Source organism: Mobula hypostoma, chromosome 1 (assembly GCF_963921235.1).
Source record: "Mobula hypostoma chromosome 1, sMobHyp1.1, whole genome shotgun sequence".
In the NCBI taxonomy this organism is placed as follows: Eukaryota; Metazoa; Chordata; class Chondrichthyes; order Myliobatiformes; family Myliobatidae; genus Mobula; species Mobula hypostoma.
In genome coordinates this window covers 149,542,153-149,558,018 of record NC_086097.1, presented here as the reverse complement: position 1 = coordinate 149,558,018, position 15,866 = coordinate 149,542,153, and the positions used below count along the sequence as shown (strand labels likewise).

Below are 15,866 nucleotides of genomic sequence, written 5' to 3'. Positions count from 1 at the left end.
TCATAGCTGTACAGTATGTTTACATCATATTATTTAATTAGACCCAGAAAACAATGAACCTTTTTCAACCTTCTTCAGCAAGAACATGACTAATTAATTTATATGTTCTTTATTTGATTTGACTATTAACATTTTGTAAAGCACCAATGAGCTATTACTTCATTCCAAAAGGAAAATCAACTTGACTTTTATATCTTTTTGATGGTTTAGTCCTTTAAACTGTTTTTAATTAATAGCTTTTAAAAAAAATAGTATTCTTTCCTCTGAAATAAAAAGACAGCTTCAACAGAGCTGTTGATGACATTATTCTCAATAGAGAATGGGACGCAAAAGGCCATTAGAACAAAATTAATCAAAATACAAATTAGCAGGTATTTCTTTTCCCCACGTAGTGAGAAACATAAGTGGAAAAGGCGACAGAAACTCTTCTGACAATAAGTTATAAGAATTTAGCACGTTTTCCCATAGAAGAAATGGATCACATCTATCACATGCAAAGTATCTGTGTACAGCTGTTTATACTGAGGAAAGAGAATTTGAAATGAGAATTATTCAGCAGCAATAGTCAAAATTGACAAAGCATTGTGAAAGTCCAAAGGAAGGGCATTTCTCAAATAAAAATAAACATACACCTAAGCTCTTGTTCAATACATTTCCTTTTGGGCAAATGATCAATGTCTCTGGGCTGAAGTGTACTCAGCTACCAGTGATTGTCGGCGAATCTTTCCAGTGACATGAGTGATAGAGTATTCCTGCAGTACTGTTTGTGATTTTTACCGCAGTGCAGCTGGGAATTACTGGAAGTATTTTAATCTGAAACAGCATCTTGACCCTGACTCGACAAGCCCCAACTCAGAGACTGGTGAAGTCGAAATTTCAGGGAAGAGGAGAGATGGAAGTACGTGGCTATATCACAATATACCTGCTATATCTTTTCTAATTGCAGTCCGGGTTATGGAAGCACAGCGTAGCTTTTACTCTGTCATGTCATATTCAGACACAGTATCATCCAGCAAGAGTCACTGGAAAATAGCTAAGTGAGAGAACTTTCACTAATTTAATTGGCTGTCCCACATCTTCTTAGCCCAAGGACAGATTAACAATTGCACTGCACCAGCCAGCTGAGATGAGCGCAGCCAAGTTAGCATAAATGGAATTAAGCAGAAATTAAACAGAATTACATATAATTACAAACAATAACATAGAATTATAAACTGATTCCATACAATTTCAACCTGTAAACAGGTCTTTTGGGTCAATGAGACTGTGTTGATATTTATCTTCAGGCAACCAGTTTTCTAAATCCTATCAGCTTGAGTATCTCTTCATTTCATTTTTCTTTAACTATCTAGTCATGGATGCTGACAATAGTTTCTGCCCTTTGTCTTAAGTAGACAACACAGTTTTGTAGATATTTTCCCTTACTCTAACAACATAAGCTGTCACATGTCTATGTCTGGACTACCCTTTTAATGATCATTTCTAGGACTTTCTCTGTAAAAGTGCTGTCATCTTTGCCTAGAACTGAACTACTCACCTTTCTTTCTATATAATGCTTGTGGTTCCTCAGGCAGGGCAAGGCTACAGTTCACTGCAGATGATTCAGGATCAGAACTGGGTTGGCAAAGCTGTGTATCTGGGTAAAGTGTACACTCATAATGCAAGGCACCACTGTCCTGAAAGGAAATCACTTTGCAGAAGTTCTCTTCTGTGCAGCCTGGAAAACAAAAAGGCGGCAGCTCTGTCATAAATAAACTAACTCGTTTACCGAATTCCACCACCTTAGACACTCAAAAGAGCACCTCACAACCTAGCTCAAGGAAGAGCAACCTTGAGTCATGTTACATTACTCCATCTAGTGTCACTTTCAATTGTGGAGCACATTGACCTTTGAGTCCTAGAACTGAGTAGTTTTCCTTGTGTTCTGGACAATAGTTATTCCCAAACCAATATCAAGGAAACAAATCTAATTATTAGTGTACACAAGAGATACTGTTTTATTTCTCTACATCGATGCTGGCTGACCTGTTGAGTTCCTTGAGCACTTTGTATGTTGCCCCTAATTATCTGGACGTTGTTTCAGCATTATTCATGTGATCTTGCCTGTATTCAAACTGGTTGTTTATTGATCAAGTGAAAATAGTGATTGTACTTCAAAGAAACTTCACTGCTATAAAAAATGCTTCAGGATAACAGAAAATTATGGGAAAAAATGTTATATAAATGGAAGTATTTTTAAAGTTCTTCCTTTATCATTGCCAGTTTTACAACAATGTTTCAGCTTTGAATAAAGACACAGAGACAATGGAATTAATTAAACAGGGTTACTTACGCTCTAGGCACCACAGCTCAGCCTGTGCAGTTGGAAACTGATGCTTGAAAAGCTGGAAATGTTGGTTTGGCACAGACTTCTTCTGATCTACTTGGACAAGCTTTGAGTCCACCCGTGAGAAAAATTCTTTGGTGGTTTCTAATCAACACAGAACACAAGTTTGAAATCTGCACTGGCCCATAAACCGATTAACAAAAGCACTCATAAATTAGGAATGACCCATCTTTTTCATAATCATAAACAGATTCATTACTGTAAATAAAACAAATTCAAAGCCAGAACTAGATCTAAGGACAACTATATTTTCGGGGTCTCTAAAATCTCTCTGGAGCCCATTTCTATGCTTCCTCACAATCTCATAAATGCTGGGGTTTATTTATTTACTATTCCAGTGGAGATATTAATTGATTCAAAAGAAAAAGATTAATTCCTTTCCTAAACCTTTAATATCAAACATTTGCAGTCACAAGATTCAAAGTTCACACATTTGTAAGGGATATAAATAATGTTAATAAGCAAAAAAAAATCCATTGGCTGGTGCATGTCACAGAAGAGACAAATGTGGATATGACAACACTTAAAATTGGGATGTTGGATCAAATTCTATGAATCCATGTATCATTATGATATCCCATTATACTCAGTGGCCAATTTTTTTTAAAATACACCAGTACACCTGCTTGTTAATGCTAATATCTAATCAGCCAATCATGTGACAGCAATTCAATATACAAAAGCATGCAGACAGGGTCAAGAGGTTGGTTGTTGTTCAGACCAAACATTAGATTGGGGAAGAAATCTGATCTAAGTGACTGACTGGGGAATGATTGTTGATGTCACAGCCATTGAATCGTGGCTAAATGATGGTTGTAGTTGGGAACTGAATATCCAAGGTTACACATTGTATCAGTGGGATAGGAAGGTAGGCAGAGGGGATGGTGTGGCTCTGCTGGTTAAAAATGGCATCAAATCAGTAGAAAGATGTGACATTGAATCAGAAGGTGTTGAATCCTTGTTGGTTGAGTTAAACAACTGCAAGGCTAAAATGGAAGATATATACAGGCCTCCCAGCACAAGCTGGAATGTGGACCACAGATTTCAACAGGAAATAGAAATGGCATATCAAAAGGGAAAAGTTATGATAGTCATGGGAGATTTCAACATGCAGGTCAATTGGGAAAAAACAGGTTGGTAATGGATCTCAAGAGAGAGAGTTTATTGAATGTCTATGAGATGGCGTTTTAGAGCAGTTTGTCATTGAGCCTACTAGGGGACCAGCTATAATAGACTAGGCTTTATGTAATGAACTGGAAGAGATTAGGGAGCTTAAGATAAAAGAACTCTCAGGAGGCAGTGATAACAATATGATTGAGTTCAACTTGAAATTTGATAGAGAGAAAGTCAAGTCTGATGTAGCAGTATTTCAGTGAAGTAAAGGAAAGCACAGTATTATGAGAGAGAAGTTGGCTAAAGTAAATTGGAAGGAGCTGCTGGCAGGGATGACAGCAAAGCAGCAATGGTCTGAGATTCTGGGAAAAATGAGGAAGGTGCAGGATAGATGTATTCCAAAAACAAAGAAATACTCAAATGGCAAAATAGTACAACTGTGACTGACAATGGAAATCAAAGCTAATGTAAAAGCAAAAGAGGGCATACAACAAGACAAAAATTAATGGTAAGACAGAGGATTGGGAAGCTTTTAAAAACCCGCAGAGAGCAACTTGAAGAATCATTAGGAGGGAAAAGATGAAATATGAAATCAAGTTAGCAAGCAATATAAAAGTGTGTAGTGGCAAACACGAGGAAATCTGCAGATGCTGGAATTTCAAGCAACACACAAAAATGCTGGTGAACGAACATTGACTTCTCTAACTTTCATTAATGCCCTACCTCCCCTTCGTACCCCATCGGTTATTTATTTATTTATTTATTTCCCCCTTTTTTTTCTCTCTCTCTCTCTCCTTTTTCTCCCTCTGTCCCTCTCACTATACTCCTTGCCCATTCTTTGGGCTCCCCCCCACTTCTTTCTCACTACGCCTCCCATCCCATGATCCCCTCATATCCCTTTTGCTAATCAACTTTCCAGCTCTTAGCTCCATCCCTCCCCTTCCTGTCTTCTCCTATCATTTCAGATCTCCCCCTCCCTCTCTCAAATCTCTTACTATCTCTTCTTTCAGTTAGTCCTGATGAAGGGTCTCGGCCCGAAACGTCGATTATACCTCTTCCTATAGATGCTGCCTGGCCTGCTGTGTTCACCAGCATTTTTATGAGTGTTGCTCAAAGTGTATAGTAAAAGCTTTTTCAAGTACATAAAAAATAATAGAGATGAGAGTGGATATAATGAGGCTGGAGAAATAATAATGGGATCAAGGAGATTGCAGGTGAACTAAAAGAGCATTTTGCATCAGTCTTCACTGTGGAAGATACTAGCAGTGTGCCAGATGTTGAAGGGTGCAAGAGAAGAGAAGTGAGTGTGGCTACTATTATGAGGCTACTATTATGCTCAAAAAGCTAAAAGACTTAAGGGTACATAAGTCACCTGGATGAACTGCACCCTATGGTTTTGAAAGAGGTAGCGGTAGAGATTGTGGAGGCTTTAGTAATGATCTTCAATAAATCATTTGACTCTGTCATGGTGCCAGAGGACAGGAAAACTAGTAAATGTCACTCCACTCTAAGAAAGGAGGAAGGCAGCAGGAAGGAAATTATAGACCACTCAGCCTTGACTCAGTGTTTGGGAAAATATTGGAGTCAATTGTTAAGGATGAGGTTATGGATACTTGGTGACACAGGACAAGATAGGACAAAGTCAGCATGGTTTCCTTATGGGAAAAGCTTGCCTGATGAGCCTGTTGGAATTCTTTGAGATTAAAAGAAGGATAGATAAAGGGAATGCTGTGGATGTTGTATATTTGGACTTTCAGAAGGCCTTTGACAAGGTGCCACACGTGAGGCTGCTTACCAAGTTAAGGTCCCATGGTATTACAGTAATGTTACTGATATAATGAGAGCATTGGTTGATTGGTAAGACTCAGTGAGTGGAATAAAAGGATCCTGTTCTGGTTGGCTGTCAGTGGCTAGTGGTGTTCTGCAGGTGTTAGGACTGCTTCTTTTTATGTTGTATATCAATGACTTAGATAATGGAATAGATGGCTTTGTTGCTAATTTTGCAGAGGATGTGAAGATTGGTGGAGAGGCAGGTAGTGTTGCAGAAACAGTTAGGCTGCAAAGGACTTAAACAGGTTAGGAGAATGGGCAAGAAAGTGGCAAATCAAATACAATGTTGTAAAATGCATGGTCATATACTTTGGTAGAAGAAATAAAGGTGTAGACAATTTTCTAAATGGGGAGAAAAATCCAAAAATCTGAGCTGCAAAGGGACGTGGGAGTCCTTGTGCAGAACACCCTAAAGGTTAGCTTGCTAATAGAGTCTGTGGTGAGGATGGCAAATGCAATGTTAACATCCATTTCAAGAGGTCTGGAATACAAGAGCAGAGATGTGATGTTGAGGCTTTGTAAGGCACTGGTGAGGCCTCACCTTGAGTTCTGTGAACAGTTCTGGGCTCCTCATCTAAGAAAAGATGTGCTGGCATTAGAGAGGGTTCAGAGGAGGTTCACAAGGATCATTCCAGGAATGAAAGAGTTAACATACGAGGAATGTTTCATAGCTCTGGGTCTGTACTCACTAGAATCTAGAAGGATGAGGGGGATCTCACTGAAACCTTTCAATTGTTGAAAGGCCTAGACAGAGTATGTGTGGAAAGAATGTTTCCCATGGTGGGAGAGTCTAGGACAAGTGTGCACAGTGTCAGGATAGAGGGATGTCTGTTTAAAACAGAGATGCAGAGAAATTTCTTCAGCCAGAGGATGGTGAATTCGTGGAATTTATTACCACAGGAGCTGTGGAGGCCAGGTCATTGGATGTATGTAAGGCAGAGATTGATAGGTTCTTGAATTCACACGACATCAAAGGTTACAGGGAGAAGACTGGGGAATGGGGTTGATGAGGGAAAGAATAGGATCAGCAGAGCAGACTCAATGGGCTATGTCTTATGGTGTCTGACAGGTAGGTTTGAATATCTCAGAAGCAGGTGAACTCCTGGGATTTTCATACACAACCATCTCCACATTTTTCAGAGAATGGAGCCAAAAGCAAAAAAAAATCCAGAGAGTGGCAGTACTGAGGATAAAACTGTCTCATTAATGAAGAGGGCAGGGGAGAATGGCCAGACTGTTTGAAGCTGACAGGAAAGTGACAGTAACTCAGATAACCACAACAGTGGTGTGCAGAAGAGCATCCCTGAATGCATAACATGTCAAACCTTGAAGTGAATGGGCTGCAGCTTCAGTAGACCATGAATATATACCAGTGGCCACTTTATTAGATACCACCTGTACCTAATAAAGTGGCCAGTGAGTGTATATGCATCTAAGTGCACCTATAAAGAGCAATTTCCAGGCCAGAATGTAATGGGAGGACAATGATTGCTTGGATGGTCAGATAACCAATTGCTTTATACAAAACACCTTCTCTATACCAAATATTTAAGATGTAAAGAGGAACCTAGTACAGCCCAAGTGCTCCCTCACCAGGAGACTAAGGAGAAAAAGTAAAGGCCTCGTCAAAGCAAATTCAAATTAATGATGTTTTGTCCACCATTGTTGGGATGTGCTCGTTAAAAGAAAAATCACTTGCACAATTTATGAATCAGAGAATTATGCAAAAAAACTGTAAAAAATTAAGTATCCCTGGAACCTTATTTTCCTTGGACAAGATCACAGTCCAAAGGACCCAAGTTAAGTTGGCAAAGTGAATCCAATGAATATTTGACTTGGTAAGAGGAGATGGAAGTACAGTGCTGTTTTCGTGACTGGAAGCCTGGGACCAGTTGTGTACCAAGATACAGGTGCCAAGCCATGGCTCTTATCATTTGTCTTATACATGAATGATTTAGATATGAACACGGGAGGTATGATTAGTAAATGCAGAAGACAAAAAAATGACCATGTTGTTGATAGTGAGGATAACACTAGGTTACAGAACAATATTAATTCACTGATAGGTTGGATGAGGCAATGGTAAAAGGAATTCAATGCCATAAGACTAAGACATAGGAGCGTAATTAGGCCATTTGGCCCATCGAGTCTGCTCTGCCATTCCATTGTGGCTGATTTATTATCCCTCAATCCCACTCTCCTGTCTTCTTCCTTACTAATCAAGCTACCAATCTCCATTTTAATTATACCCAATGACTCGGCCTCCACAGCCATCCATGGCAATGAATTTCACAGATTCACCAACTTCGAGCTCAAGAAATTCCTCCTCAGCCTTCTTCTAAAGGGTCTTCCTTCTATTCTGAGGCCGTGCCCTTTGGTCCTAAGCTCTCCCAATACAGGAAAATCCTCTCCACATCTACTGTCTGGGCCTTTCAATATGTTTCAATGAGATCCTGAGTATTCTTCTAAACTCCAGTGAGTACAGGCCCAGAACCATCCAAACTTCTTATACATTAAAGCTCTTCATTCCCAGGATCATTCCTGTGAACTTCCACTGGACCCTCTTCAATACCAGCACATCTTTTCTTAGACAAGTGGTCCAAAATTGTTCAGAATAATCCAAGAGCAGTCTGACCAATGCCCTATGAAGTCTTAGCATTACATCCTTACTTTTACATTCCAGTCCTCTCAAAATAATGCTCACATTGCATTTGCCTTCCTTATCACTGACATAAACATCATGTTAGTTTTTGAGGAATCCTGTACAGGGACTCCTTTACACCTCAGATTTCTGAATTTGTTCCCTGTTTAAAAAACAATCTACACCTTTGTTCTTCTTCCAAAGTGCACGACCGTACACTTTTCTGCACAGCATTTCATCTGCCGCTTTGCCTATTCTCCTAATCCATTGAAGTCCTTCTGCAGACTCCCTGCTTCCTCATCATGACCTTCCGCTCCACCTATCTATGCATCATCCACAAACTTGGCCACAAAGCCATCAATTTTGTCATCCTAATCATTGACATATAACGTGAAAAGAAGCATTTCCAAAACTTCATAAAACTCTGATTCGACCATAGCTGGAGTAAGAGGTGCAGTTTTGATCACCCCACCACTGGAAGAAAGTGACTATTCTGGGGAGGGGCAGAGAAAATTTATCAGAGTGTTGCTTGGGAAACAGTTACGAGTAGTGGCTGTGTAGACTGTGTTGGTTTTCCTTGGCACAGAGAAAGCTGAATAGGGAATTGACAAAGGTGTACAACATGTGAGAGACATGGACAGTGTAATAGTGAACCATTTCCCCCCCTCCCCATAATGAAAACTTCTAAAATCAAGAGGACACAGGCTTAAAGTGAAAAATAAGAGGATCAGCGGAATCTGAGGGGAAAAGAGTCATCTAGAGGGTGGTTGCAATCTGGAACACACAGGGTGATGGAGGAAAGCACTTGAATAACATTTTTTAAAAGTATCTGTGCTAGTATATGAATTGCCAACACATAGAAGGCTGTGAACCAAGTGCTAGTAAATCGGATTAGCACAGATGGGTACTCGCTGATGGTCTTAGACATAATTGGCTGAAGGGCCTGTTTCTGTAATTTTGAACACAGAATGTAAAACGGTACAGGGTAGGAACAAGATTTTAGCCCAGAAAATCTGTGGCAAACATGATGCCAAGTTGAACTAAATTTCTTCTGCATGTATAGAATCTAAATCCCTCCGTTCTCTGCATATTCATGTGTCAATCAAACAGCTTCTTAAACACCATCATCATATCTGCCTCCACCACTACTTCTGGCAGCCTGTTCCAGACACTTACCATTCTCTGTGTAAAAATACTGCTCCAGACAGTTCCTTTAAACTTTCTCCCTCTGACTTTAAATCTCCTTAGCATTTTCACTCTGCAAAATGATTCTGACTATCTACCTTATCTATGCCTCCCATAATTTATAAACTAGTAACAGGTTTCCCCTCAGCCTCTAGAGAAAGTAACACAAATTTGGCAAACCCCTCCTTGAGCTCATACTGCATAAGCAGGGCAGTGTGCTTATAAAAGGTTTTGCTAATTCTGCTCCTATTGTTATGGTCTGAACCTCTTCTGCATTTTTTCCCCAAAGCCTCCACATTCCTCCTGTAAGGTCGATGACCAAATCTGCACACAGTACTCCACATGTGGCTTAACTAGTTTTTTCTAGCACAGCTCATTCTTTCAATGCCCTGACCAATGAAGGCAAGTATGCCGTGTGAATCTGTACTAACCCATCTCCTTGCATATGGACTTGGATCCCAAGATCATTGCGTAAATCAATGTTGTTAAGGGTCCCACCAAAAACTTGATACATTTCCCTTACATTTGATCTCCAAAAGTACAACACCTTACATTTGCTCAGATTAAACTCAATCTGCCATTCCAATATCCATATCTGTAATAGATCTATTTCCTGCTATTCTTTTTCAGCCCTCCACTCTTCACACTCCATCAATTATTGTGTCATTGCAAACTGAATAACTTGTCCATTTTTATCCAAGTCATGTGTAAATATCACAAAGAACAGAGGCCATAACACTGATCCCTGAGGAATACCACTGGCCACAGATCCCACCCCACCGCGCCCCCCCCCCCAGCCAGCCAGAAAAACACCCTTCCACCATTACTTTCTGTGGGCAAGCCAATACAGAATCATGGGGGAGGACTACTCTTAACTATCCTCTGAAATACCCTGACATGCTATTTAGTGTTTGCAAGCCTCTCGGGTCATCTAGGATTGGACAATTTATGTCAATTTGATGAATGTTGCACAATCATATTAGGAACAGAAATCATAATTTCAGTTTATCAGACCTAATTGTTGAATTGATATTCCATTTCATTTATCTACCATTACCTGATAAGAAATGATTAATCTCAGTATTAAAAACTTCAGTTATGCCATCCACAATCTGCATAATGAGTTGTAAATACCTGGTAGTTTGGGAATCTGCTGGTCTTGTGGAGTTTGACCAGAACATTTAGTTTTGGAGTTGGTGGAATTTAGCCTCTTGTTCATGTCAGAATCTGAAAATCAATTGAAGCAATAATTTTAGTTCAAATGCCTAAGAAAAACCTGCCCAATAGAAAAAGTCAAAGCTGTAAATACAATTGATATGTTGTGAAGGAAAGCATGCTGCATATCAAGTCTTTTATCATTATTGTCCCATACTCTTTGGTAATATTGATACACTTTGTGATATCTGATATCTAATTCTTTGCACAATTAAATTGAATTTCTATCTCCCTAAGAGACCATCAGTTATTGTCCTACTCCCATTAGGGAAGAGATTGCACAGCATCCATGCCAGGACCACCAGACTCAAAAACACTTACTTCCCCATGCCATCAGACTGATCAATGCCTTTACCCATTAACCCACCCCACCACTTCTACTTTATCATATCCTGTCAGTCACCTTATGTACAGATACTCCAGTACCTAGCATAATTTTTATATATGTAAATCAGTCAATGAATATAACAGAATCTGATGTATTTATGCTTATTGTGATTTTTATTGCGTTCTTTATGCTCAGTATTTTTTTTTTTTAAATACTGCATCAGAGGATTCAGAGTAACAATCATTTCATTTTCCTTCACATTTGAGTACCGGAAAATGACGATAAACAGTCATGAATGTTGAATCTTCTAATTGGCCCAGGTGCAAGCTTTCGACCAGAAAACCTCAACAACTCCTTTCCTCCACAGGTGCTGCTCAACCCACTGATCATCGGTCAGAACCTTTTGACCCAATTTTTGTCAGCAAGCTAGAAATACATACCATGATTTTAGGAGACATTATCATGTGCAAAATATGACGGAAAATTGATTCACAGTAGGAATTATACATGCATTTTCCTAAAGGGCTGGACATTGATAGAAGAGGATCTGAAATTATACTTGGATGGTTTCTGAACAAAGTAATTGTACACAAGAAATTCTGCAGATGCTGAAAACCCAAAGCAACACACACAAAATGTTGGAGGAAGTCAGCAGGAAGGGAAACTTTCTTTTTAAAAACCAAGAAAAAAAAACGAGCTTCATTTCAGCATGTTGGAGTGTACCCAAATGGAATACAAGGTTTTGCTCCTTCACCTTGAGCATGGCATCATTATGGTACAAAAGGTCATCATGGACTGACAAGTCAGAACAGGACCAGGAATGGGAATCAGAATTAAAATGTTTGGCATCCAGGGAGTTCCACATTTGGCGATTGGAGTGGAGGTGTTCAACAAAGTGGTCCCCAATTTATGATGGGTCTTACTAATGTAGAGGAAGCCATATCAGGAGCATCAGACACAATAGATGACCCCAGCAGATTCACAGGTGAAGTGTTGCTTCACCAGGGGCCCTAAATGGATGTGAGGGAGGAGGTGAATGGGCAGGTGTAGCACTTTGGCTGCTTGCAGGGATGAGTGCTGGGAGGGAGATTAGTGTGGAGGAATGAATAGAAAAGGGAATCACAGAGGGAGCAATCCCTGGGGAAAGTGAAGGGGGGGGGGAAGGTAAAGATGGTGGTAGGATTCCATTGGAGATGGCAGAAATTGCGGAGAATATGTTGGATGTGGAGGCTCATTGAGTGATGGGCAAGGACAAGAAGAACTCTATCATTGTTAAGGCAGAGGGAAGACAATTTGAGAAATGACAGATGTGCGGGCGAGAGCAGCATCATTGTTTGAGGAAGGGAAACCCCGTTCTTTGAAGGAGGACAACATCTTAGATGCCCTGCAAAAGGCGGCTGCATCCTGGGAACATATATAGCAGAGACAAGGAAATGAGAAAAGGGATTAATATTTTTACAGGAGACAGAGTTATAGTCAAGATAATTGTGGAACTGGTAGATTTATAAAAGATGTTGGTTGACAGTTGGTCTCCAGAAATGAAGACAGAAAGTTCAAGAAAGGGAAGGAAGGTGTCAGAAATGGACCAAGTGAATTTAAGGGCAGGATAAGAATTGGAGGTAAAGTTGATGAAATTGATGAGCATGGCATGGGTGCATGAAGCATTACCAATACAGTCATCAGTGTAGCAAAGGAAGAGTTGGGGATTATTACCAGGCAAGTCGTGGAACATGGACTCTTCTACATAGCCAGTGAAAAAAGCAAGCATAGTTGGGACCCATGTGGGTGCCCATGGCTAGTCCCCAAGCCTGGAGAAAGTGGGAGGATCAGAAAGCAAAACTGTTGAGGGTGAGGATCAGTTCTGCCAGACGAAGGAGAGTGATGGTGGAGGGAAACTGATTGGTTCTTTTATTGAGAAAAAATTGTGAGGGTTTTTTTTTTATATACCAACCTCCAAACTATAGCATTGTCAATCCTAAAAGGGGGCCACAAACTGATCTCTTAATGAATATGCATTACAGTAGACAATAGGTGCAGGAGTAGGCCTTTCGGCCCTTCGAGCCAGCTCTACCATTCACTGTGATCATGACTGATTATCCACAATCAGTACCCTGTTCTTGTCTTCTCCCCATATCCCTTGATTCTGCTATCTTTAAGAGCTCTATCAGATCAATGTGATATGGAAATTGTTTGAGTCATAGAAAAGATGTTGGATGTCAATGGAGGTGGGCAATGGATGAAAAAAAAATGATAGCTGTAAAATTAAACATTAACAACAGGATGTAAAGCTCACCTTGCCAGAGGTAGACATGCTGGAAACGATTAAACGTTCTCTGAAAATTTTCCTCCAATTCTGGCGTCAGTTCATTTGAGTACCGAGCATCCTTAAAGCTTTCTGCTAGCAATGCATAAGCTGCATGAAAATAGAACGTCAAAATTCCTTTCATGTTACACTTGCTCATTTCAAACATTCTGCATGAGATAAAGACAACAATAGTCTTTTGGTGTCCTGAATTAGACTCCGATAAGCACAGAGCATGCAATGAAACATTAAGAAAAAGGAACTTGAGGATGTCCTAAAAACTTCTAGGTGCTCTGAAATAGCCTTGGGAAAGAATTATGAAATAACTCACATCCTTCTATTTTATCAGCATGACATAGAAAATGAAGAGCGTGATAATCCTTTAATTAGCTTTCCTTCTCACTCTTTCTTGTATCCCTATTGTATTTAATGTACCCTAAACATCTTGCCTGTGTGGATGATTCGGTGACACTGCCACACATCTCCTATGGGTTTAATCCTGACCCCCAATGCTGCCCATGTTGGGTTTGCCCAACCTCCCTGTGACTGCATAGCTTTCCCCTGAGCGCCATAGTTTTCTCCCATATCCCAAAGCTGTTCAGATCTGTCAATTATTTTGCTCATGTACATTGCCCTTGGGGTAGGTGTGGAATCAAGGTGAAATTCATGGGTTTGTGAGTGAGAATAGGTAAAAGCGAAATAACCAGGGATTTCCTTAGAGTTGATGGAAATGTTATATACTAGCATAGACATGATGGGTTGAATGGCCTTAAAAGCAAAGTTTTTGATTTAAAATCTTTTGTTTATCTGAAGCTTAAATATTCTTTTCTTCTTGGCTTGCTTCATTCTGCATATCTGAAGTTGCAAAACATGGGCACAATGGTGCAGAACCTGAAGTGTGTTTACATTTATGCATGAGAGACACAGGAAGCTCTGACAAGGTATATGTGATTAATTCATTGGCTATTCATGATTGACTCTGGAATTTACAATGTGCATTGTTGCAAGTTACATGGCACACTATCCTTAAAGAGAAGTGGCAGCCTTAAAATAAGCTATTACAATTATTTTCTCTGTTTTAAATGTAAATTGAATTCATTTATTTACAAATTTAACCAAGTTCCAGTCTGTCTGAGATTTCCCAGTAGCACTTCAAGATTCATCAGATGCTGTTGGAATATTATCTACTCCTGGACTCAAATGACAAAGTCTCTAATTGATTTTCTTCATAAACATTATATGTTGCTTCTTCTTAAAAAGCCGTGGGATTCATTTTAGGAGATTTTTTGATATGCTGTCTTCTGCTCTCCTCACTCTTTGTCTGATCCAGGCCAAAAGACATTTCTAATAGTCGCTTTTTATATTCACTACATTAAACCCTAATGCATAGAATTTCTTTACATAACTTTGTAAAGAAATTCTTTCAGTAGCATTAACTTGTGTCCCTATTTTATGCTACATTAGTTGGTAGAAAACATATGGCCTCCACAGTGTTATATCTATAGCCTCATTTAGACTTGAATGGGATCAACCAATCCACTTAATCTTGCTCAGTGACTTGCTTCAAAATCAGGCCTTTTCATATTTAGTAGTTTCAGCTGGTTTACTTCTCTGACCAGAAAATTTCCTTCCCTTGCCTGTAATTTTCATTCTTTGTGTCTTCTGCATTTTAAATGTTCTTTCTTCAAATGCTACAGTTGTATTGAGATAGTAGGGTAGCCCATCTCTGCATTACTGATGCTGTCATTGTAAGAATAGTGGGTTTTGGTCCCATATAATATGCAACAGTAGTTTGTGGCCAGTAACTAGAGGGAATGGCCTTCTGAGAAAGAACTAGTGAAACATGGCACCTCTAGTTATAATGTCAAAATTTCCTTCTCCATTCGGTATTTTCACGGTATTTTTGATCAGTGTGTGCACAATATGTAAGAAATGGGCTTCTCATTTATTCACAGACCTAAAACAAATCATTTATTTCAAATTTCTTAGTGGGAAAGGAGGCTATTCAGACAAAGTCTCAAAATAAAATGTAAGCTTACACAATTATTGCATAAAATCTATTAATCTGGGACGTTGAATGAGTAAGGGAAAATTAATAAAATCTATACATGACCATTTGGGATAATGAAAAGTTTGGTGGCAAAAACCCATTTGAAACCTTTTAAGTTTTAGCTTCTAAACTTTTTCCACTGCAAATGGTCTACTGATCAAATGAACATTAGTTAGTGCAACACTTTCATTGAACTGAATCTACTAAACTATGAAGCAGAACTAATCATACAAGTGATATTCCAATGCTGTGTAGCTATGAACTAGAAAACTTTTTCAAAGTTCATCCAAATCTCTATGAAAACCGAATTGGTTTATTTTACTGTTATCTATTTGCATCAATCTTTTTGACAACATATTTTTATCTGAAAGATCCACAAGAATTTATCAGGAAAATTGCTATTTCCAGTATTTTGTCCTGCTGTAAGGGATATAACAATGTGCATGTACTGCTTTTCATTGTTGAATTTCCAAATTTGAATATATCACAATGTGTGAGATCATGAATGCAGCCTCATACTAAATCACTGTATCTCACACGGATTGATGCCTCAATTCATCAAATAAGACCCTGGCTATGATATTCTTCTTGATCAGGTCTGAACAGAGACAGGCTATTCAATAAGATAGAGGCAAGAGCATGTGGTCAGCTAATTCTTTGGTCAGTTTATCTGGTTTCTAACCCAAGAGCTGAGATAAGAACTGTCCTAATTTTATACATCGCACATGAATTATCAGAAGTTTCTAGTTCTAATTTCAAACCTGGCATTGTTTCTATCTGAAGACGACCGGGGAGATGACCCTAGTACAAGTTAGT

The 15,866-nt window shown here is 39.2% G+C and overlaps 1 protein-coding gene across 1 annotated transcript in view; it reads right to left on the bottom strand.

Moving 5' to 3' along the window:
- Nucleotides 1-15,866, bottom strand: part of tg (thyroglobulin) — a 348,151-nt gene that overhangs the window by 210,878 nt on the left and 121,407 nt on the right. The window contains exons 25-28 of the mRNA XM_063057803.1: nt 12,992-13,111; nt 10,290-10,382; nt 2,333-2,470; nt 1,538-1,717 (exon numbers count right to left, since the gene is read on the bottom strand). Coding sequence (XP_062913873.1) covers nt 1,538-1,717; nt 2,333-2,470; nt 10,290-10,382; nt 12,992-13,111 — 531 coding nt within the window. The remainder of the gene's footprint in view (nt 1-1,537; nt 1,718-2,332; nt 2,471-10,289; nt 10,383-12,991; nt 13,112-15,866) is intronic.